We start from the raw sequence: 24,114 nt of genomic DNA, 5'->3' as shown, positions 1-24,114 counted from the left end.
TGGGTGCTCTACAGACTAAATATATGCATAACAGGAGATAGTAATCTGAGGCCTGGTTGCATTTAAGGTTGAGGTAGTTGCATTTAAGTCAGAGAAATTCTTCACTGCATAACAGTTGTTGGTGTGGTGTTTACTATTACCCCCTGACTGATGATGATAGTAGTAAAAATAAAGCTTGGTCGAAGAATTACCACTCAATACAATGAAAACAACTAATTTTATAAGATTCCTATGTGTTCATTTGATGGGTGCTCTACAGACTAAATATATGCATAACAGGAGATAGTAATCTGAGGCCTGGTTGCATTTAAGGTTGAGGTAGTTGCATTTAAGTCAGAGAAATTCTTCACTGCATAACAGTTGTTGGTGTGGTGTTTACTATTACCCCCTGACTGATGATGATAGTAGTAAAAATAAAGCTTGGTCGTAGGAGTGGTATATACAAATCAGCACTGGAGAAAAGCCAGCAGTAACTTAAAAGAAACACTAAACCTGTGTGAGCTTTTTAAAGTTATTTTAAGACTCTAGTGCAGTGGTCTCCAAACTCTTTTGATCATAAATCCTCATCAGTAAAAACCTTTTGAGACCGCTTCCTCAGTATATGTATATTTATTTATTTATAAATTATATACATGTGATACTTTACTAATATATTACATACATTATAAAGCATATATAACAACAGAAATTAAAAACAATAATACAAAGATGAAATAAACACTTCCTTTTTTTTTAATGAATGGTACAAAAATATTTCTTTCCCTCACCGCAGTGGATTGTCTTGTGCACCCCTTAGGAGACCAGTGCTCTAGTGGATGTATAGTATAGTGACCTTTAAAGCTTAGGTCTAAAGTTGTATGATCTGCTGATACAAATGCAGGAGTGACGCTGTCATAGGATGTGAAGTTCTTTGACTCCTATAAGTATCATTTAGAACCACCATGTTAATACCTTTTTCATAAACAATTCCTGCTTCATTTTAATTTTAAAATTTATGTAGCATAAGAAGTGACTATGCACTGGTGTCACATAAAAATATGCCTACTCTACACACTGAAAACAATTAAGACTCTTATACATAGCTTGAGTACGTGTCTATACTTCTGACTGGCAGAACAGATTTATGATTGCATTTGTTGAAAACTAATAGGGTAAAATGTTGTGAAGAGTCCTAGCCTGTAGAAGGTAAAGCAGTATTTCTCTGAAACACCTTTTCTTAGTTGTGCTTGAGCAAAACACATTTATAGGCAGTAACAGGATTTTTATCACTGCATGCCTCCATTTAGAGAATTTGATTTTATATAAGCAAGACACTAGCCTTCTATGAAGTGTAGAGAAAATTCAATACATTCACATGTCACTTTTTCAGGGTAGTCTCAACAGAAATTTACTGTCATGTATGTTTTATTCAAGCCGTGGTAATGCTGTTTCCAGTGGATAACTCATTGTGGGCAGTTCCTTTGAGCACAGTTTCTGGTTTAGACACCCAGCAGTGTAAGCTTTTCCCATAAAAACCACAAATTTGGCAGCTTTCTCTCACTTTCTCATTTCCTTTCATTGTGCTTTACTGTTGTATAGCCCCGTGAGTGCCATTTGGGCTACTGAAAGACTGATATACATGAAGGATTAGTTCTGGTGTCATAGGTGGGACACTGGGACACCTTAAATGTTCGTGTACCTGGAATTTTCTGTCCAAAGACTGAGAAAGTCATTTTCATCCACAGCAACATTAGGTATTAATGGGACAACAATGTTTTCTGCTATTTCTGTTGGGCAAGTTCTGCTCAACTGCTGTAATACTGGCTGAGTCCTACCAGCTTTACCAGGCACGAGGAGTCCTTTGGGCAGTAAGCACAACACACTCAGCTGTGGCCAAGTCATTCTTTCTTTCCACTTGGCACATAAACCACAATTAGTAGTTACATACAGTAGCATCTCCAGGGACCCTTTGGATAAATACAGAGTTAATCTCGAACCATAATCACATCTCATCTAAACAGATGACTTGGAAAGGGGACATGGTATCTACACAGAAAAGTGTTCGGTTTTCAGCTGCTGCCAAAGACACTTACTTTGGTGTATCATAATCTATAGCTAAACTGATTAGACAACAACTTCAACCTAAATTAGGAAAAAGACATTTTTTAAACCAAAGTAAACCCTGTCCACCTTTTTGCACAAGTTTAATTAAATTGATGCCAGGCTGCAGCCATGGGGTGGATGAATAGATTTACAGTTGTCTACTTACTACTGCAGTCAGCTAATAGTCTTATGAACACAGTAGCAGCTACTACAGAGAAACACAAAAGACCTCAGTAAACACACTTCTAAATGACTGAAGTATGAAAATCACATCTTTAATAAAAACACCTTTAAAAATAACAGTCCATAAAACTGTGGCCCTTTGTGAGTTCGAAGTCATTGCATGTTAAATAAATGCAAATATGAGTACTAGAGATACATGTCTTTTGTACATTCAGGTACAAAAATGCATGAAAGGATGTAGTTTGAAATAATTAATGATTAATGTATGAGTGCAAAGGCATGGCCTGAGTGTTAAGTGCTTCTTAATAAAGTACAAGGAATTAAGTTTGAAAATTAGAGGCTGGGAAGCTGCCCATCTTTACCTTACACATATCTGTTTCGCTAACATGTCCTATAGCAGAGTAGTTGTATCTGTATTGCATGAATTTTTACTGTGTAAACAGTTCTGACTCGTGGGTGGTTTCAGAGGGTAAATGCATTGTTAGCTATACAAAATACTCAACAATAAAGCACCTTTTTCTGCAGGAACTCCTGTCAACCCACTAACTACTAATTAACTTCATCTCTAAGTAATAATTAACTTCTATTTACTCTGATGGCTCAAAAGCAAATACAGAGAAACATTAACTACCCATAATAAAGTCTCTCTAGCTGACGCTAGTGATGTTGTCTGTGACATAAAGCAGGTTGTCTTTTTTTCGTGGTAATTAGCCCAAGCTGGATGTGTACAGAAACCAGTCTGGCTGTTAGCTGTGCCGCTCTGTGACCTGCTCCTCTCCTGTGTTTGGACACTGGAACCATCTCTTCCCCATGAGCAAGCCGATGGCTGGCAGATCATTCTCTGTTTTAGCATGATATTACTCTTTCCGAGCTTGTTGCAGCAACTTGACACAACTTGATAGGAGACAAAAAAGGAGTAACAGTAGCTGAGGTGTTTTAAATTAAATAAAAGTAGATTCTGAGCATACCTTACTCTGTACAAAAAGTCAGTGAGTGGGGCTACTCCAGAGCCGCAGTTAGCTCTGCAGCCTCCATGAAAAGTCCCTCCAACAGCCCTTATCGAGATGTCTGAGGCTACATTACCTATTTTAAAAATATGAGTCCATATTCTAATCCTTCTCGCCTTTTAGAGCTTGAGCAAAAAAAGGCTTGAAAATTCGCAGGTGAAGTTGATCTGCAGGATTGCCAACATACTTTCTAGCAGAGAATAGTTTTTAATGAGGCTTACCATATTTGTATGGACCAAATACCAATATTTTTAAGACGAATCATTTTGCTTCACTTTATTGGAAATTAACACACCTCCCCAGTTAGGTCACTAGAAGTATTCCTTTCTTATATAATAATTTAAAAAAAAAATCTGCACAAGGAAGTGCTGAAAACTAGAAGAAGAGCACACCACAAAATAAAAAAATGTGCACTGAGGGAATGATGTTACTCATGAAGATGTTTGAAGAGTATATATATTTGCCAAAATATAAATCTGTAATTAGTCTTTCCTTTTGTAATGCTAACATGTTTGTTGTGCATGTTGATAAAGTCTATAGCCTGCAGCTGCTATTACAGGGTAAAAGCAGTACTTTGAAGTGCAATACATTATGCATAGTACCGTACTTAGTTACAGGAGAGTGCCAAAACTTCTTTTCAAAAATTTACATACACCTAGTGACTGACAGGGACACCCACAGTCCAAATCTAATGCTGTTATCTGACCTTATTGTCTGCGCTGTGCCACACAGTTACCAACTAATAATTTAAAGCCCCCTTCATCTTTGACAGAATTTCAGGAGAAGTGAAACCACATCTATATATAATATTGCAGATACTAACATTGGAATGAGTGAATGACTAGAGCACTCCCTGTTCTGGTAGCCAGTTATTGCCAGAAGTACAGTGGAATCCTGAATTTCATCTGCCTGTGTCAGTGTATGCAGTCACTGATAAGGGAGTCTGGTCTTTAAAGGATTTCTTAATCCCATTCTCTAGGTCTGCAATTTGTCTTAAAGCTTTGCTTCTGACACAGTTTTACAGAAATCGTGGGTCACAAAACTTAATATAATAAAAAGAATCTGTGTGCACCACACAATTCTGCATTCCTGTTTAGAACAAGTAATGGTGTCATTCAGTCCTGAAATACAATGAAAAGGACTGTACCCTGAGCAGGCAGAATAAGCCAAATCAAAAGACTTTGCTGGTTGCCTGACAACAAGCTAAACAAATAAAATTGGTGTATTAAACTATCTAGAGGAGCACTGCAGACTTTTGCAGACAAGTCTTGTTAGATTTTAAAGGTAAGGTCACTTTATCTTGGCCTGAAAGTCCTAAATGTAATAATAGTTCTGTCTCCAGTTCCAATACAAATGGGTAGAAATCTTCAAGATATTTGGCCTCCTCTTCTGTGCTCCTTCCTGAGTCTGAAAGGGTAAGATGCCAACAGCATGCAGTATATATAGTTTTGGATATTATTTATATACCTAAGTGAATTTCTGGCATGATCCTTCCTCTGGTTAAAAGGAGAAGGCTGTCTGTATTATACCTTGAAAGCTGATAATGATCTTTTTCCCTTTTAACCTTGAAATACCTGTTCCCAAAAGTTCTGCAATGCTGAACTTTCTAAAATTTATCTTTAGTGATCACATTTCCTCCTGCAAAATATTTCATGTAAGTATTGGAGCTAGGGATCGCAACTGCCGTGTTTTGTTACAGAGTCCTCCTTTTTAATTGTTCTGTAACTGGAGCTTCTGGTGGCCCTACGTGTCCTAATTCTTCAAAACATTCTAGACAACTGTCTACAGGCAGCTAACCTTCCTGTTCCTGGTTCCCCAGTCAGTGAAACAGAAGTAATGCTTCCTTTTTCATTATTATTTTTCACCCTCTGTCTGTCCCAGCTCTCCTTTAAGCTCTTTGTGAATGACACAGTGACCCACAAGGATGGTGGAGGAAGTTGGAGGAAGTAGTATCATTGCACTTCAGACCAGGAGGCTGGGTAAACATCTACTTCCATTTGCTCGGGAGAGAAGAGAAGCCAAAGCTCTCACTGTGTGTTGAAAAGCTTAATGGCAGCTCAGTTTCATAATGGAAGCTTCTAAGAAAGAATGTAAAACAAAGGACTGATGACAACAGGTCTTTGAACCAAGGCTTCTTGCATAGCATTGCCATTCCTTTAATTTTATTTCCATCCATTCTTATCTTCTCTCGCCTCCTCTTCAGTTTATCTGCTCCCCCAATTCCTGAAAAGAATTTGGTTATTTCCAGAAAGCAGCTTGCAGCCTGGCGCCTGGAGCTACTAAGTAGATCCCTGGATACCTTTCCCTCCCTGTTGCATTTTTGAACTGTGTAAGTCATGAAGGGAATAGAATTTCCCAAACTACTTCAGGAAATTGTTATCACGTAATTGAGTTAAATTCAAATTACCAGTTTTAGCAGAATGAGTCCCGGGAGCAAAAGCTTTCTTCTTATCTGTGGTGTAGATCATTCACAGCAGTGCAAAAACCTTTTCCAACGTAGTCTGCCAGTGTGTGACTCACTGCTGGCTTAAAGGGAGTATCTCTTTCATTTAGTGCCATTTGCAATCTAACTGAACATATATTATCATTCTGTTTCTTTCAAAATCACACTTGATTTTAGTAGGTTCTATTTCTTTGTATTTACCTCATGCCTCTGGATCAAAACAAAATATCCCAATAGGAAAACAGCTGATCCTCCATAAATGCCACAGGAACATGGACAAAGGGTAGTTATAGTTACACCGTGCATGTGCGCAAGAGAGAAAAGAAGCAGCAAATATGGGATGAGATAAATGAGGCACGTAGATAGATACAATGCACCCACATTAGCATGTGGTATAGTTTGGGCATGCCACCAGGATTAGCATATTTAAGCATGCCAGAAGTCAGAGATTTTTAACAGTTAGATGATCCCAAAATGTAAGTTCTGAGTCATTCAAAGGAGAGTATCCCCACAAGCTGCAACCTCCCTAAGGCTGCATTCTCCCAACCGTTCAATACCAACACAGGGTGGAGATACAAGGAACTGTGTAGCAGAAGAGTTTTTCTATCAGAAGGCTCTTGATCTTGACTCCAGCTGATCCTTTTCTTCCGTAGATGTGTTTGTCTCAGTGTACTTCTGATGAAATGCCAGTAAAACAAACTTGCACAGCAGATCTGAAGGTTTCTGTGTAGCCCTGAAGTCTCACCATGACAGTTGCCACAAGCCGCAATACTTGGCCAGCCCTACCATGGCACCTGCCTGAGCACTGAGTACTTAAAGGCCTCCAGGAGCTCCACTAGAAGAGAGACCAACTCCTGAGCTCAGAGAGAGGTGTTCCAGTTGTCAGGAACCTCAAATATTGGGAAGCAAAAATGAAGTCAGTTTTGCAATTTTCTAAAATTCTAAATTCATTCTAAAAAACGTTGCCATTGTTTCAAAATTAATTTAGGCTTGGTGTTTGGTGTTGGTTTTTTTTTTAATTTAGGTTTCTGTGACACTTCTCAGAAACATTTCTTTTTTCCCAATCTAATAATATTGTTATTTCATGGAGTTTGTCAACCTTAAATTAGCAAACAAATTTCAACTCTCAACTGAGGTTTTGCCTGAAATGCTATTCCCTGCCTTCAAAACAACTGTGACCTTGTGCAGAGTACAGTGGGTACAACTGTAATTGGACAAATGGGAGCACAGGACCTCTCCCCTTCCCAGTCCATGTTGTGGTGATAAGGAAACAGGGAAAAGTGGAGAAAGGAATGGCCAGGAGTGTACGGAAGCGCACACAGACACACACTGGTACGTCTGAGTGGATGAACAGCTGAGCATCACCTTCTTAGTCGTAGAATCATGGAGAATGGTTTGGGTTGGAAAGGACCTTAAAGATCATTGAAACAGAGTTCAGTAATTCATTTCCTTTGCAGAACAGGACAGTGCCTCAGATTCAGGCTCTTCTCTGCCTCCTGAGCTATAAAGCCATGTGCCTCACCGTATTCACGCTAGACAGCAAAGCCAGGTGATGGCCTCTTCTTGCACATCCATTCAGCATGAGCATAGTTGTCAAAAGTTCAGGAGTTTCTCCAGAAGTCCCTTCCAACTCCATATCGTTCTGTGATTCTGGGATTATTTGTAGAATAATGTACTGTGACAAAACAAAATACTACATCAGCTGAAGTGTCTTTGGCGAGGGAAATTCCACACTTATCTTTTAATAGTATTTTTAGTCTGTGTGCCTCAGAAACTATTTTTGCTATGCTCTAGAAAGGCTTTAACTTGTGCATTTCCATCAGCGTAACTATAAACATCTGAAAGGGTGACATGCCTCAAATGTGACATATATAGGTAAAATTAAATTCCAAAGTGATGTCTGTAGTAGGCTATATTGAAGAATCTGAAAATTGACTCTGTGATATATAATTCCATGACAGAATAGGTGAACTCATAAATAGGGAAATTGTTCACAGCACGACTTAAACTAAAACTATAATTACAATGCATTAGTACTTAATCTGAATATCTACTTCCCAGTGGAAAAAAAAAACAAAAACAGAAGAACCGCATTGAAGGAATTTAAAACACTACAGAAAGGGTGACATGCCTCAAATGTGACATATATAGGTAAAATTAAATTCCAAAGTGATGTCTGTAGTAGGCTATATTGAAGAATCTGAAAATTGACTCTGTGATATATAATTCCATGACAGAATAGGTGAACTCATAAATAGGGAAATTGTTCACAGCGTGACTTAAACTAAAACTATAATTACAGTGCATTAGTAAAAAAAAAAAAAAGAAGAACTGCATTACTGCATTGAAGGAATTTAAAACACTACATTTACAGTCATGAGCCACAGGAAAGTTTAAAGCTGTACTTTACTGGCTTTGTTGATAATAAAATTTTAAATCATTGTAATTTCCAGTGGGTAAAGTAAGCATGCAAAATAAACACCCTGAAACTATCTAAAGGAACGTGTCCCTCTCTGTGATGGATGCTTAGATTGGGTTATATTAAATGTTATTTCAAACAAAGAAGCTGGAATGTGATAGTGTGCAGCCTTTTGACCAGCAGAACTGCAGGAGTCCAGAATAATGAGGCTTAGGTTTATAATTCCAGCATTCCATAATTCCGAGTTTGTTCAGTTGTAAAAATAATTATACCCTAAAATTGTAAGTGTTGTTACTTCCCTGGAAATCAGTAGCTTATTTAGAGCCAAACTTCAAGCAAGCGTGTGCTTGGCTTTTCAAGAGTTTTTAAATCACTTTCATAATTTATTTTCAAGTTGTACTTGGGTTACCACAAAGCACAGAAAATGTTACTTGAAAGCTGGGAAAACAGTGGCTTCCTTCAGATCCGGAGGAAGCAGAAAGTGTGAGGAGCTGTGTCCAAGCTGCTGTGGTAGAACAGCAGAAGGCATCTGGCATTTCCCTCCCTGACTGAGCAGCTTCTGGTGGCTTCAGCTTTCTCCTGCGTAGGTGCCAGCAGTTTCTCTGGGAAGCTGGGAATGGGCTCAGCACCGTGAATTTTTTCCTCGTCCTGCCCACTAGCCCCCCTCAGAGCATTTCCATGAGCACATGAACTGCCACCTGAATGTGGCCCCATAACTGACATCAGTTATCTTTACGTGTTAATGTACAAATGTTGCTAAACCTCTCAGAAGCGTGTCTGCTGATGGATCGTCTTGGATCAAGAACTGTTTTGATGTAAGTAAATGCTAAAGGACAATTGTGTGCATGGAAATTTTTACAGGTACTTTTCCTCTGATATTTTGACATAGCTACTGCCCCAGATTTTAAGAATATGACTACAAGTGGAATAATGGGAAAAAAAAAGTCCGGTTTGTTTGACTGTTTAAAAAGGATTAATTCAGCTTTGAGATGAAGATCTGACTCAGGTCTTACCTTACCCATCCGAACACAACAGTTTGTTTTTTCTGGAGTATTTGGGTTTGTTTGGGAGTGCACTGACGTGAAAGTTTCACTTAGCAGAGGCTCAGATTATTTTACAGCTCTGAAGAAAGGAAGCAGTCAAGCTTAACTTCGGTACCTTTAAGATTTAGCTGGAAAAGTTTGCCAGAGGAGCACAAGGAAATACATTTGACTTAATCTGTTCTCACCAATGAATTCCTTCCTGCACAGAAACATGAGCTCTGCCGGCCCAGAAGGAAGGAAAAAGATGAGAGAATGCAACGGCTTGATTGATTCTCTTGTGTATTATATTCAAGGAGCTATTGCAGACCACGAGCCTAATGACAAGGTATTCTTTGAGATGAAAGGTCTTTTCCTAGGGGAAATTGCTAGGAGAATATTTTTTTTTTGTTTAGAAACCAATGTTCAGAAACAGCTATGATGTAACTGCCAAACATATTTATTTCCAGGGCTTTTAGAACTGCTACCAGAGATGAAAGTCCAGTAAGAAGCTTTCTAAAGTGTTTTTTTATCCTGCAATCTATAAGAATAACATACCTTAGCTTTGGGAAAACATTTTCAGAATCACCAGCAAAAGCTAGAAGCTTCTTTTTTTTTGAAATGTGAAAGCCACAGCTTTCAGAGACAATGAAACACCTAAAAAGTCAGATATTACTGTTTAGTTGTATCGGGGATCTAGCTAGCTAGAAGCTTAGAAAATGAATCTGGTTACTTTCCTGTGTATTTAGTGTGATATGCCCCTTAGGAAATGAAGAACCTAAATCTCTTTGGGTGGCAGTGTAATTAAAGAGCTTGCAGCATTTAGAATGAGATTAATTTTCCTAAGTTTTTTAGAAGTTGCACATTCTGCCTAATCTAGTAACTAGTAGGGATGTAGGAGCCAGTTCCTCTCATTCTCCTTCCTTCCACAATTGACTGCAGATGGACCCTGAGCATTGCTTAGACTTGACTTTGGGTGAAGTTGGGTGAGGACCAGCTGTCACTTAGGAGAAGTTTAGCTGTAGCCTGTGAGGCACTTCTAGCATGCCTGCTATAACTTGTGCTGTGTAGTGGTAATTACCACACATTTATAGCTCTGTTCTAGGATTAGTTGCTTGTGCTTCTCCATCTCCCTGTATTCAGTGCCATTGGCTTCAGGGAGCGCATTGCACTTGTGCCAATAGCTCTCTGCTGCATTTTGTCTTAAAACCACTCGTTCCTTTTCCACTTTCAAAAAAGGAGGAACCGGTAGTAAAGCTATTTGCCGCTAGACTCAGAAATTGTAGACCTGACCTTAGCCATGCTCGGAAAGGCACATCTAATTTTAAAAAAAGCATTCTACGGCAGAAAAGCGCTTCATCCTTAGGAAAGATACAAAGCTTTCCTTCTGCTGACGCCGCGGCGAGGTGTGTACGTGATCATCTTTCCTCCTAAGCTCTTAAACATTCCTTGGCACGCTTAGGGTCTGTACCAAATAGCACTCGCCCTAACAATACCCAGGCACAATTCAGGAATTATAATGTCCTAGGAGCATTTCCAACAGGCAGCGTCCCCCCCTGCGAGCCAACGCAAGCCCTCTCTGCCAGTTGGCCTCAACGCTCAGGAACATCCCAGGGCATGTTTAATTTACCAGTGTAAATGCAGTCTGGTGGATCACTGGCACGAAGACTGGCTCTTCTGTAAGCCGTTAGAAGCTCTGCAGTGAGGTGTTGAAGATCCAAAACTGAAAGATCTTGCCATGTCTATACATGTCCCTTCAATGTATGCCAAAGCTTTCAAGATTTCTATTCTTTTGTTATTTTAGGCCACAGAGAATTGTGTGTGCATTCTTCACAATCTTTCCTACCAGCTAGAGCTAGAGCTCCCTGAGAGCTATGCCCAGAGCATATATATGCAAAGAAGGAATATTTCTAGCAATGATAAAACACCGGGCTGTTTCGGATCACGGAGCAGGAAAGTGAAAGAGGTAAAGGACATTTTTAATTACATCTCATTTTGTTAATCAGTCGTAGCAACTTTTGGAGAATAAGGCTGTAATCTACTTAACGACCTTTTATTGATGTATCTGGTAGTATGACACTTACTTGCCCCAAAAATGCAGACTTACTGATGGCCTTTCCTAACACCCATTATCTTGTTCAGCTGCCAATGATGAAAATGACGTGGCAATTCACTGTCTCATTAGTTGAGGAATGCTGCCACTCTGTTTCATTCCCTCTAAGGGATCTAGGTGGTGTCTGTACCACATACAGCAATCGTGCAAGTGCCTTGGCAATGAGTGGGCACTGTGATGGTTTCACCACTGAAACCAGTGCAAGGTGACTTGCCACTTCCATGACTTGCTGGCTTTTGGGCTGTCTCCAGACGTCTGCTTTTGATGCCATGTGTTACAGATCACATTCTGGCAACTGGGAATTGTTGGAGAAAAAACAGGTATAAGGGGAGGGGGAGAGCAAAAGAAAAGGATCAGTGACCCTTCCCCATCTATTAGTTCTGCTGGAGTGTATTCTGCCCTCTCCCATTCCATCCGCAGTACAAGTCTAGCTGGGCCATTTCTGTTTCTCCTTGGCCTCGGTGTCAATTGCTGTGAAATAAGCAGCTTCCCCCATACCTATCTCCTCTTTTTGGATGGAGTGGCCAGTATAATTAAATGCTGAAATTTTACAGGTTGTCATTTGAGTTCACAACTTTATAATCTCCAAATAATTTGGTCATAGAGAGTTACAAAATGGCTAGTTTATCTTGTGATGTATAAGGTCACTGTTTCTAAAGGCTTTTGATCTGTTTCCATGTTTAGAAGCAGCAGGACACGCCGCTACCTGAGGAAAAGAGCAATCCCAGAGGTGTTGAATCGCTCTGGCATTCCACCCTGATTAGGATATATCTCTCCTTAATAGCAAAGAGTACTAGAAACTATACCCAGGAAGCATCCTTGGGAGCTCTTCAGAACCTCACAGCTGGCACTGGACCAGTAAGTCAACTTACTTTCTTTTTCTTGTCGTTCAGTTCTTAATGTGAATGCATAGAGTTTAGGGCTGGAGAGCAACATGCCCACAGCACTGAGATCAGGTAACCACTGACAGGTCACTGTCTCACAGACGTGATCAAGAAAATCAAAGAACATTGAAGGGAAAATCAAAACTAACAGTGCAGCAGTTTCGTGCTTGGCTAATGTGGAGGCTGCTTCTTCTCACTCTTTGTACATCTCCATGTGCAGAATTTTGCCTATTCATACACAATGAGGGATCAGTTAAAAGCACCCAAAAAAAAAATAGTTTTGTGGCACGTAATCAGTCCCATGGGGAGAGGAAGGCTCTGAATCACTTCCATGGTTAAGAACCTAATGACCTGTGTCATGTTTTGGCTGAGGAACTGGCCCAAGAGCAGCACATGGGAGAAAGATATAAAACTTCTTTTATATCACATTCCTTTTCAGTTGCAGCTTATATGTAGTTCTGGATTTAAACTATTTGAAACGTGCTTAAGCTTAAGAGAAGCTGCTGTGGTTGTTTATGAGTCTGTACATTCATGGTAATGACACACTATTGCCACATGCCTTGTAACAGATGCCGTTTGCTGTGGCCCGGACTGTTGTTCAGAAGGCAAATGGCCTTCCAAGCATTCGAGCTATGCTGCATGTAAGCCACCCAACAGTGAAGAAGACAGCAGTCTCACTGCTCCGGAACTTGTCTCGCAACACCTCTCTGCAAAGTGATATAGGTGAGAAAAGACTAACATTTTCTCTGGGGCTCTCTTTCTCTGTTCTCTTTACCTTAAGTTTTCCTCCTTTAAATTAAAACCGTGAAAAAAAAATAAAAAAAAAAAAAAAGTAGACTTTTAGGTCAGATACTTGTAATCATTCTACGGGGTTGAAAATAAGAGTTTTGCCTAAGAAAGTCTCTAAATTCAAGTTTTCTCTAAATTGGGTATTCCTCATTAGATGTTACTTTCAAAAAATACATAATGGAAGCAAAAAGCCACACAGATCTGGAGTGGGGTTGTTTCTTCAGCTTAAAATAGGGTAAAGGAAGGTGAATGCTAAACTCTGTGCTACCACAGCTATGTAATCCTTTGGGACAAGTCATAGAACATCTCTAATTCTTCAGGTGAAAAATTGTATTTTCTTCTTTTACACACAAAGCTTTGGAAACTTGCAGCTCGCACAATTTTCCTGCATAAGTTTTTTTTGAGAATGGAAACTAGAAGATACTATAGAGAAAATAGTTCAGTCTTTCTGGAGGACATTATTTCTAAAATGTTAAAATTATTTTCACATCAGAAGTTATTTCTATTCTGAGTATTCTCATTTCAGTTTAATGTATATTTGAATTGTTTTCCTACTGATAGGATAAAAAGGAATTCTCGGCATTTGTTGTTCTTTTCTCTGTTCCCTCCAAAGGAGAAGGGGAAATTACAGGCACACAGCTGGTTCATGAGGCAGATTAACCTCCAAAAGTCTGCAGAACAGTCTCCTGGGCACTGTTTAATCCTTAAAAAACATTCCCTGTTAATGAAAATATTATAATACATTGTTGGAGTGATTACAAAGGGATAATCCATACAGTGTTAAAAATTACAAGTGGTGAATCTCCCAGAAAGAGTAGGAATTAACCTGAGAAGAAGTAGTTGGGATTTCATCAGGAAAAACAATTTACGAAAGGATGTGGTAAAGACAGAATAGCATGAGGCTTTGGAGAAAGGTTTCTTCATCTTGCATGTTCATAGTCATTCTTTTGCTCGAACCATGATAGGAAGAACTGGGGGAATTACAGGTGAACCTTTTCTCCATGAAAAGATGTTCTTTTTGGTTGACTAAAAACACGTGTGAATTCAGATCAAATTCTTCAGATAATTTTGGTCAAAGGGAAACATTTGGAAAGGCATACTGTTTCCTAGATAAAGTCTCTATATTTATCAAGCAAAATGAACATTTCCTAGATACAGTGTCTATATTTATCAAGCAAAAAGAACAGTTGATAAGAAATTGAGAATAATCTCTAAAAGTTAAATGGTTGAAAAATATCAGAAAATCTCCTATTTCGCTTGAAAAAATAAAATTTGTTCTGAACAGATGTTTTCAAGACACTGACAAATGTATACTTTCTAAAAATTGCCTTTCTTGATTTACCAATGGACTGTCGTGTCTGACGTAATTGCTTTGACTGATACTTAGCATAGCAGGTGGTTCATCCAGTTTTAGAGGTCCTTTTCTAAATTGCATGTAATTTAATCTAAAAATATATGAACCTTGTCACACATCCATCAGGAGGAATGAACAGAACACAAAGAGAGCAAAGTGCTCTAAGTGAATCACTGGTTAGGAGGGGAGAATGACCCAAAATGCCCCAGACTATGGCCCAGTGCTCCTTGTTACAGTGGGAGCAACTGGCTAGGGCCTGTTTCTTAAATTTTCTCCATCGGCTTTGGTCCTCACGGCACATATCTCACAGTATACAGTAGGACTCAGGCACTGTCCAGAGCTGTTGTCTGCTGTTCAGTTGGCTGGTAGGGTCGCATCCAGTGTGGTCAAAGTGACGTGGTGTTTCTTGAGTAAGGACAGACTTCAGAATAGAACATTCTTCTTGAATAGGTAAATGGTTGAGTGTGCGCATCCCCTTGTAGCTGACCATTGATAAGTTCAGCAGTAAAAATTGTGCTGTCGTCACCCTTTCTCAGTTTGCTGTATATCACTATACCCCTATAGATAATCACCTATAGGACACACAGGGTTCCTCGGGAAGTGGCAACCTGCTGCTAGCACACGTCTAGGGACCTCACTACAGTACAACAGCTGTTAATGTATTGTGTAGAAGAGGCAAAATGCGTAGTCTGATTTAGTGCAGATGCAGCTTAACCTAAATTGTAGGGCTGTAACGCAGGTTTGAAACCATGACCCTGTTGTGGGAGCACCCAGCACCCTGATAGGTGATAATGGGAGGCTCAAGGTCTTGTAGGACCCCTAGATAAATCTTCACCTGTTAATAATGCAATTGCTTCTCTATCTTCCAACTTGTAGCGAGAGAAGTTTTGCCTGATTTGGTCTCAATACTTCCCGAGTCTGTCCCAGAGTCTGACATTGTCTGTGAGACCACAGCCTCCATCTGCTACACCTTGTTCAACTTGACACAGAGCAGTTCTCACAATGCACGGCTTCTCCTGAGCGCTGATGGCCTCCCCAAGATTATTACCATCAGCATGAATGACAGGTAAGACTGTGGAGAAGCCTTCCTTCCCTCTCTCTCCTCCTTTTCCTGGGGAAAAAAAAACAAACTGCAAACTCTGCCACTTGAGGGGAAAAACACTGCATCTTAAGGTATAGGACAACTTAAACAAGTGTCTGTGATATGAATAGAATTGCACGTATCAAGAAACACAGAAAGATCTCTTACAACTGTTCCATCTACAGCTAAATTTGCCATGTTCCAGCATTTTAAATAGTTCCTCAGAAGATGATGTCACAAAATCATCTCTATTCTAATATATATAGCGTTTGACCATCAGATCTTATCTGTCCCCCCAAATTTTCTATATTTCCTGTTTTTTATTAAGCAGCTCTATTATCTGTGGCAGAAAAGTGCAGCAATACTTTTATAGAGCTGATAGAATTGTACTTAAAAATTATTTATCAAGGGGCATTTTGGATAACAGATGTTGAATGTCCTTTAATCATTATTTAATATTTAATCACATACAACCAATATTTACTGAAAAGAAAATAATTAATGCTTTGTGAATAAGAATAATTATTCTGTTTGCCTTCCTCTCTCTTTTTACAAAACGAAAGAGGAAATTCATCTCAGTAAAGGAGACCTCATGAGGCTCTGAATAGTTTAAATCCTATCTAACTAACCAGAGGTTTTACCTGCTGGAAAGATCCTTTCAAATGCTTGCTATGCTGAGTTGTGAGGATGTATAGTATGATAGCTGCTCTAAGATTAAAGCTGTAGATTGCTTAATTTCTCTCTAATTCTGAAGAATGAGTGAAGCAAGGAGGGATTGCATTTGTTTCAGTGGTCAGGACAGTGTGAGGTGTGCTAGAGTAACTAAAGAGCAGTAAAACAGCATTTAGGAGTAAAGAGAGACAGAAAAAAGTGCTACGAGTTTACATTTGCTGAAATCTGCACACGCACTGTGATTATGAAGTGAGAATTTAAACATGTTTCATCACTCTTTTTTTCAAAACTGCAGTAACATGTTCAGCAAAGCTAGTAGAGCTGCTTCAGTCCTCCTCTACTCCTTGTGGGCACACACCGATCTCCACAGTGCTTACAAAAAGGTAAGGTTTGGGTTAGAGCAAAGTCATTTAATCTGTCCTTTCGGGTCCAGAACCCTCTCATTTGCCCTCTGGGGCCCTTAGCACTTCTGTTAAGAAACAGTTATGCTTCATGTTAAGAAACAGAATCCAATCCTATGGTAGGATTTCAAGTTGTCTGTGAATTTGGTGTTCCTATCACTTATGCAATATCCTGCAAAACTGATGCATCCTCTTAATTTTTTGCTCATCTGTGTTCATATTCTCTCCCTCTGTGGTTTTTATATGCACTGGCAAAGTTTATGAAAAATGCTGCTGCTGCCTGCCAGAGGTGTCAGATGGTGAGAAGTGGTGCACAGCAGGTGTCTGTCCACCACTGACTCAACCAACCTGACACAGAGGCCCTAAGGCACCAGCAAAAGCAAAGGCAGGGCCAGGCAGCTCCCTGCTTTAAAACCAGAGCATTTTTTTTTTCCCTTTGTTGTTTGCATGGTTGCGAGACCAGGTGTTAGTTATATTCAGGCAAAAAGGTAGGACCAGGGAAAGGTGTTGGCAAATCTCTACTGCCGCAGTCAAACTCAAACTAAAAAAATGACCAGCATGAGTCAGCCAACAAACCAGTTTTTTTCCCTTCCTTTTGAAGCTCTACTACTGCTTTTTCAACACACAGCTGGGTTGACTTACACCTACCTGCCATCAACCTGCATTTCACACTGTTTTCATTCCTTGTTTTCTTGCTCTTCAAAATTTGTCACCTGAAATTCCCTATAACCTAAAACAATTCAATTTTTTCAAGCTGTAGCCTTTAATATTTATTAGCTAGCTTGTTTATTCTTGTTAATGTTTTCTTGAAATTTGCTCAAAAAAGATTACTTACTGTAGTATCCTTTAACAGTCTTGCATCATACTCAGAGGCATGCTGCCTTGCAAACCAGAAATCTGCAGTCAAGAGTAAGGGTGCTGTACCCATATAAACTCTAGCTGGATTTTGTTGTCTCTGTTTTTTTTTTTTGCAACTGCATTCCTGACGTTACTGTGCAGCAATATCCCTGATGGCATGAATTTTTTGAAGTCACTGGTACTTTGGGTATGTCTATAAGACACATTTGTTGGATCTGAGTTTCAAAAAACGCTGATTACTTGCTGTTCCTGCGCAAGTTTGGTGGGTCCCCTGGCCATATCAGGTACAGCACTGAAAACTGCAGGCTACCTAATGCCTAGCCATTTTTGAAAAGTCAGTCTAATACGCAACAGAAATCACTTGATCAAATGAGATTGATAAAATCCTAAGTCATTTTGGCATTGCCTTGTACTCTTCGTTCAGGTAGGGTTGATCTCAGCTGACATCTACAGTCACCTAAGAGTTAGGAGTCTGTAGAGCTGAGCTAGAAGAATAGGCTCCCCGTAGAGTCAGTGGAGAGAGCTGAGCAACTCCAGTGATTCATCTCACCAATCTTTGACTGAATGGAGTCACTCCTGGGAGATGCCTGTTCTGTCTCTGTTGACTATAGAGGACTCTGCCTGTACCCCTACCATGGCTCCATACCTAGCTTTTAGACAGCTGAACCCGTCCTTCCCTTGCAGAATTGGGACTGAAGATACTGAATTATTCTGTTTCTTTCTTTTCAAAGGCTGACTTTAAGAAGGCGGATTTCATCAACACCCGGACTACAAAAGCTTATAACTCTCTGAAAGAATGAATCAGATCGTAACACCACTGAAGACGAATGAGATTGTATGTCAGTTAACAGAACCATCTTCACACGGTTGGCGTTGCCATCATGAACCAGGAGGTATCTCAGAAAAAAAGAAAGACTGATTTTGTATAAGACTTGAGTGACTGGAGGGTAGCTGTTTCGTGTTTTTAATCCTAATCACTTTGTTGTCACTGTATATATCAATATAAGAATAACCAAAGATGGATTCTTCAGGGTGTCTGAAGTGAAGTTTCGTCCAGGTTTATCACTAGAGCTTATCAGAGCTTCAGATGACTGCCTTTTGTGTAACAGACATTTATACAGAGAGGTTTGAAATGCTGATTGACAGCAAATTCTCTTCAGACTGTTTTATACAGATACTTTTCTACAGTGGTTAAGCATCAAGTGCACTGCTCAGGACACAGAATTCTTTCACCCTTTTGTTTCTTTGCACACGCTAAATAAGAATCTCCGGGCTCTGTGAGTATACACAAAAAAGCTGTTTCACTACCTGCATTATAAAAGCACCAATGAAGTTAAAATGATTATTTTTGTATTGCTTGTATTCATGTGCTCACTAGTACTTAAGCCTCTTTCCTTTGAGATTTCATGAGCAACAGCAACAAAACTGATTTTACGTAACTTTCATCATGCCTTGCTCCTCTCATCTTCCCTCACATGGCTGTTGGAATTTATAACTGTGTCCAGAAAGAGTTTTAACTAGAACTAATATGTTTCAGACACTTTGGGCTGAACTTCAATCCGTCATTCTTTGCTAATTGGTGGAAGAGTTAGTTGCTGGTGATTCAGTGATTATTTTAAGAAAATCACATTTTTGAAATGATTCTGTTGTTTATATATAGTAAAGCAAGTAGAGTCTTGCCTTTATTTTTGAAGAAATAGATACACATGCACAGGAGATAAGGCTCTGTGCTTCTTAAGGAATTCATCTGATCCTGCTTCATATTCTCTTGCTTGAAATCATCATCCTCCCTGCAGCAACGACGTGCAATGTGATAACTGAAGGACTGTGTCTGCACTTGTGGGAATATGTAACAGGAGGAGAAAAATTCCCAAGTACCCGAAGGCTGTTCCCGTTATATGATCCTCAGAGAGGGAAAAGAAGCACTAAAAAAACCCCATCTGATACCTTTAGTGAGCTAGATTTATCTCAACAAACCAGTACTTAAATTGTCCATTAAAGCATTATCTAAATATTAAAAACTCTGTGGATCAGATGATCAGCTGACGTGATCTGGCATTACTTTTCTGAAATCAGGGGAGCCAAGCCCCATTTATGGCAACGAAGCCTTTGGCATACGTACTGTGAAGCCCTCCTGCACGAATGGAGCCCATCCTGTACCCACACACTGAACTGCTGGCACAGGAGCTGTTACAGCTCCTCTTATCCAGAAAGGGATGGCACAATCCTTCGGGTAGGGGCCTCACAGAGGAGATCATCAGGTCTCTTCATTTCAACACTCCTGGCTAAAGGTCTAGCTCCTATCAGAAACTCTCAACGAGTGGATTGTGACATGCACTGTGTCACACATCTTCCAACAACTGTGTCAAAACACATTTCTGGATATGGGGGAGCTAAATTCTGCTGGTAGGTGCATGCAGTTCTCATAGGGTTCGCAAAAAGTCCCACATGTGCATGCAGAATAGGTGGTGTCCTGGGGAGGTAAGCAAACACCCCTGCTTTCCCATCACAGATCGTTTTCCTAGGTCTGTTAGTCCTCTGCATTTGCTTTGAATAACTCGAAACAAATGCATTCCAGTAAGACGTTTTAAAAATACTGTTGTTTTGTTAAGAAGTTGTTTTCAAAATACTCCAGGTCCAAAAACAACACAGGGGAAGGGAACTTACCACACCACATGTTGAGGAAATTGTTTTTATAATTTCGTAAAAATATGACAGAAAACAGACAATTAAAATCTAACTTTTTCTTCTAACTTTTTAACCCAAGTAACCGTGTGTATGCCGTGAATTAATAAATACCAGGAAACCTGGACAAGTGTACTTTTACTGCCCCAAAAGTAGTTGTAGGCAAAAATACAAAGAGTAAAATTAAATACAGAGTAGCACAGGAGTGAAGAACTGCTGTCTAAAGAGCAGGAAGATCTTATTATTCTAAGATATTTAGAAATAAGTATTGGTTTAGTTCTGTGAAACTCACATGCTGTTTAAAAAAAAACAACTGACAAAACCACAACAATGGTGAGCATTTCCAAATTCTCTACTTACTGTATCTGACTCCCAGTGAGTTGTCCTTAAGAATGGGGTGCAAACTTTTGGGGTTGTTTCTATTGATAGTGTCCCTTTAAAAGCAAAGCAGTGTTCAGAAGTCACAAAGAAGATTATCAGCCCTGGCAACAACTGGAAGCTGTAAACAGAGATGAGAAACAATGACACACCTTATTGCAACTGATCTCCTACTTGTATGCAATCAAAAACATTTCAGCAGGACGCCAAAGAAAGCAAAGAATGTTAGTCAGAAAAATAATAAAAAATAATACAAAAAAACCCCAAGAAATCTGTCTTTGGTCTTTGTTGTTATTAGTGAACCTACTTTCTGGGACGCGGCAAATGTATTTTCAAGTCTTAGCCCTTCCTTTAAAAGGACAAATTCATTTTTAAATTAAATCTTGGTACAGAGACTTGGATTTTTCTGCAACAGGAGTGTTACTGAAGGTAAGCTGTGTAATGCTCCTGATGGCATCAAAGTGCTCCTGCAAATAATTTATTTTTACTTACAAAATCTGTTACAGCTCTCTGTCCAGTTTTGCTGATCTATCAAAGCACCTGGCATCCTCTGTCTCCACCCCTCTTTAGTTGGTCTTTGCCAGTAACCTTTACCATTGGCCATATCACCACTGGAGATCTCAAACATAATTAGGACCATCTTCACCATAGTGTTGGACTCAGGAAATACAACCTGCTCACTTGCTCTTTTACAGCGAGGAGGTTTGAGACCTTGAATTTAAACATACTGGGTAGTGTCCAAAAAGTCTTTGGCTGAACCACGAACTTACCTCAGGTCCTCCTATCTTGAAGCAGTGTCTTAACCACAACCCAATACAACCACCTTTCCCTGAGTTGTTTTATTAGAAACTCTTAATTAGTACAGATGATGTTGTAGTAGATACCACAGAATATAGACATTAATTCATTGCCAGAGAATTATCCATTCCTTCCCCCATTTCATCCTCTTACCTTTTTTCTACTGTCATTGCTTCTAAATATTAATGCTTTTTCTCCCCCCTTCCTTGCTAAGTAGAATTCAGCTATTTAAAATGCTGCATTATATTGTGCACAGACACAGGAGTTTAGGTTACTTGGCTTTTTTTTGAGGGAGGGGAGGGGTATCTTTTGAGTTACTGTATTACTATATTAATTAATATGTATTAAGTATATTATATTAAGAAATGTTCCTGTGAAAACACAGAATCACACAGAATCATCATGGTTGGAAGGGACCTCTGAGATCATCAAGTCCAACAACAAACAAAAGCCCCAACAACAACAACAAAAAAAAGCCCCAACAACAACAACAAAAAAAAGCCCCAACAACAACAACAAAAAAAAGCCCCAACAACAACAACAAAAAAAAGCCCCAACAACAACAACAAAAAAATACCACCACATCACACCCACCCACAAACCAATAATCTTGGGCACTAGAGCATGCCCTGAAGAGCCATGTCTATACGTTTCTTAAATCCCTCCAGGGATGGCGACTCCACCACCTCCCTGGGCAGGCTGTTCCAGTGCCTGACCACCCTCTCAGTAAAGTAATTCTTCCTGATATCTAATCTAAATCTCCCCTGCCACAACTTCAGACCATTTCCTCTGCTCCTGTCATTATTCCCTTGGGAGAAGAGGCCAACACCCACCTCTCTACAGCCTCCTTTCAGGTAGTTGTAGAAGGCAATGAGGCCCCCCCTCAGCCTCTTCTTCTCCAAACTAAACATGCCCATTCCTGGCCCATACAAAACTGCAGGTGAGATGAGCTGACACCGTCACAAGCTGTGATACAAGGATCCCAGCCCTTTACAGGCTACTGTTTACACGACCTCAGAAGACTACTCGTTAAAGCTGAGTGATTGTACCTCAGGCTGCCCGTTTGCTGGTGACCTTAGCCTCCAGCTTGCCAGAAGCCTTACATTTTCTTGTCTTCAGGGTTCAGGACCGAAAAGCCCAACAGTGTCACTTCCCAGCCCTCTTTGGGGGGTGGTTCATGAGATTGCCTAATGAGCACAGTCACAGTGTGAACCACACTCAAGCTATGCAAAGTGATGAGACTGATGTTTCCCAAGTCCTGTTTCAAGTCCAGCAACTGCTCTTTCATTCTTTCACTCCAATTGCTACTGATAAAAGCTCAGTTTGCATTCCTGACTCATACTCTAGACCCAGCCCACAGGGAAGATAACATGACCCCGAGGCATCATCTGATAGTAGACAAAGATCTGGAGATAGGAGCAGAAATCAGGATGGTGACAATTCATGTTTGAGCTCAACATCACAGTGCATCAAGGACAAGGTTTGAAAAATCGAGTGTCAATATAGCCATGGGAGTCTACACCTCACATACCATTTTAGATGTTGTACAGCATCTGCCCACTGGAAACCCAGCAGGCAGATCTGATCAAACATATCAAAGTCCAAAAAGGTTTTGTAGTAGATAGTGTACATGGAGCAGGGGCTTGCCATTCTCTACAGTCATACTCTGGATATTTTAATAGGTTTGCATATGAGGAGGAAATAAGCCCATTTTATCTTATTTCACATGTTCAAAGCCGAAAGTATTTTAATATACGCAATAAAGGCACTGTCAGCTCAGGATCAGAAATTAGAGTTTGCCTGCATCCTTTTCTCAGCTGTATCTTCCAGTGCTGTGTCCAGTGTGATTGTAAATTATGCAAGTTTAGGAACGTAAAATTTGTAACAAATATTTCCATTATTCAACCTAAACTCCCAGTCCCTTATTTATATCCTGTTACCCTTTGTGATCTCTCAGATCAGCCTAAATATCCACAGATATAAAAAAGAGGAAGCAGGCGTCTGCCTTACACGTCCTTAGCAGCTACAGTTTAGAGCCAATACTGCAATTCCCCCCTGGTATTGGGGTCTTCTGAAGATGCTCATCCCCTTGGGCACAGAGCAGGCAGCACCCTGACCATGAAAGGGAACAGGGACACCAGCTGCAATTGCAGTGCTCATCGTTAGGCTTTTTTTTTTCCATGCTGACCACATAATCCCTCTGAAATTGTGCAAGGCCCTCTCTTACCTGTGCCTGTGTTTTGTGGTCTCTAAACCGCAACCAGCTGTAGGACTACGAGCCGAGCTGCCGTCACTCACACGTTGAAAGGTGTTGGCCTCAAAAGTCCCCAGCTTGCTCTTTGCTTCTTGGGGTTCAGAAGGACATCACTACTGCCTTGAGTGCATTTGGACATCTAGGAGCTCCTGTAACATAAATAAAAGATTTCAGGTCACCTCCAGGTCTAGAGAGATCTAAGGGCATTGTTTGACCCTGAAAAAAAATACCGCTTACTGTGCGTTCACCAGAAATTGAAATAGCCAAACCTGAGCCACTGGGTGAACACAGGAAAATGCTGAAGAGTGAAAGGGGCTTTTTTAGCTGCTGTCTAAGAGGGTAGTATCTTTCAGAAAGTTCACAAACTTTCTGAAGCCCATGAAGGTCATAAGATAATGGGGCTCAGCCAGAACAGCTTTGTTTATCTTGGAATAGCAATAAAATAAATCAGTAATGTTTTAGTATCAGTGTTGAACTCTGCCTGGAAAGCACACTGCACCTCAGGATACGTGAGCACGCTTGAGTTTAACTCAAAACACTGGACATTAGGCAAAGCCCAATTAAAAACTGTGCACAAATTTAAATCCCATGCAACTTTTTTAAGGCTGGAGAGCCTTGGATGTGGCATGCAGGATGAATGACCCGTAAGTGAGATTAAAACAGACCTTGTAGAATAAGAGCTGTTAATTAGAAG

At 40.0% G+C, this 24,114-nt stretch overlaps 1 protein-coding gene across 1 annotated transcript in view; it reads left to right on the top strand.

The window, feature by feature from the left end:
- Nucleotides 1-20,115, top strand: part of PKP2 (plakophilin 2) — a 45,775-nt gene extending 25,660 nt beyond the window's left edge. Inside the window, exons 7-13 of the mRNA XM_014937409.1 lie at nucleotides 9,385-9,502; nucleotides 10,958-11,119; nucleotides 11,951-12,124; nucleotides 12,720-12,873; nucleotides 15,170-15,359; nucleotides 16,342-16,429; nucleotides 18,037-20,115. Of these exons, the coding sequence (XP_014792895.1) occupies nucleotides 9,385-9,502; nucleotides 10,958-11,119; nucleotides 11,951-12,124; nucleotides 12,720-12,873; nucleotides 15,170-15,359; nucleotides 16,342-16,429; nucleotides 18,037-18,105 (955 nt within the window). The 3' untranslated portion in view covers nucleotides 18,106-20,115. The remainder of the gene's footprint in view (nucleotides 1-9,384; nucleotides 9,503-10,957; nucleotides 11,120-11,950; nucleotides 12,125-12,719; nucleotides 12,874-15,169; nucleotides 15,360-16,341; nucleotides 16,430-18,036) is intronic.
- The last annotated feature ends 3,999 nt before the right edge of the window (nucleotides 20,116-24,114 follow it).

The sequence above is a fragment of the Calidris pugnax genome, unplaced genomic scaffold, assembly GCF_001431845.1.
Source record: "Calidris pugnax isolate Ruff unplaced genomic scaffold, ASM143184v1 scaffold1, whole genome shotgun sequence".
Lineage (NCBI taxonomy): Eukaryota > Metazoa > Chordata > Aves > Charadriiformes > Scolopacidae > Calidris > Calidris pugnax.
This window is presented reverse-complemented; position numbering and strand designations above follow the sequence as displayed.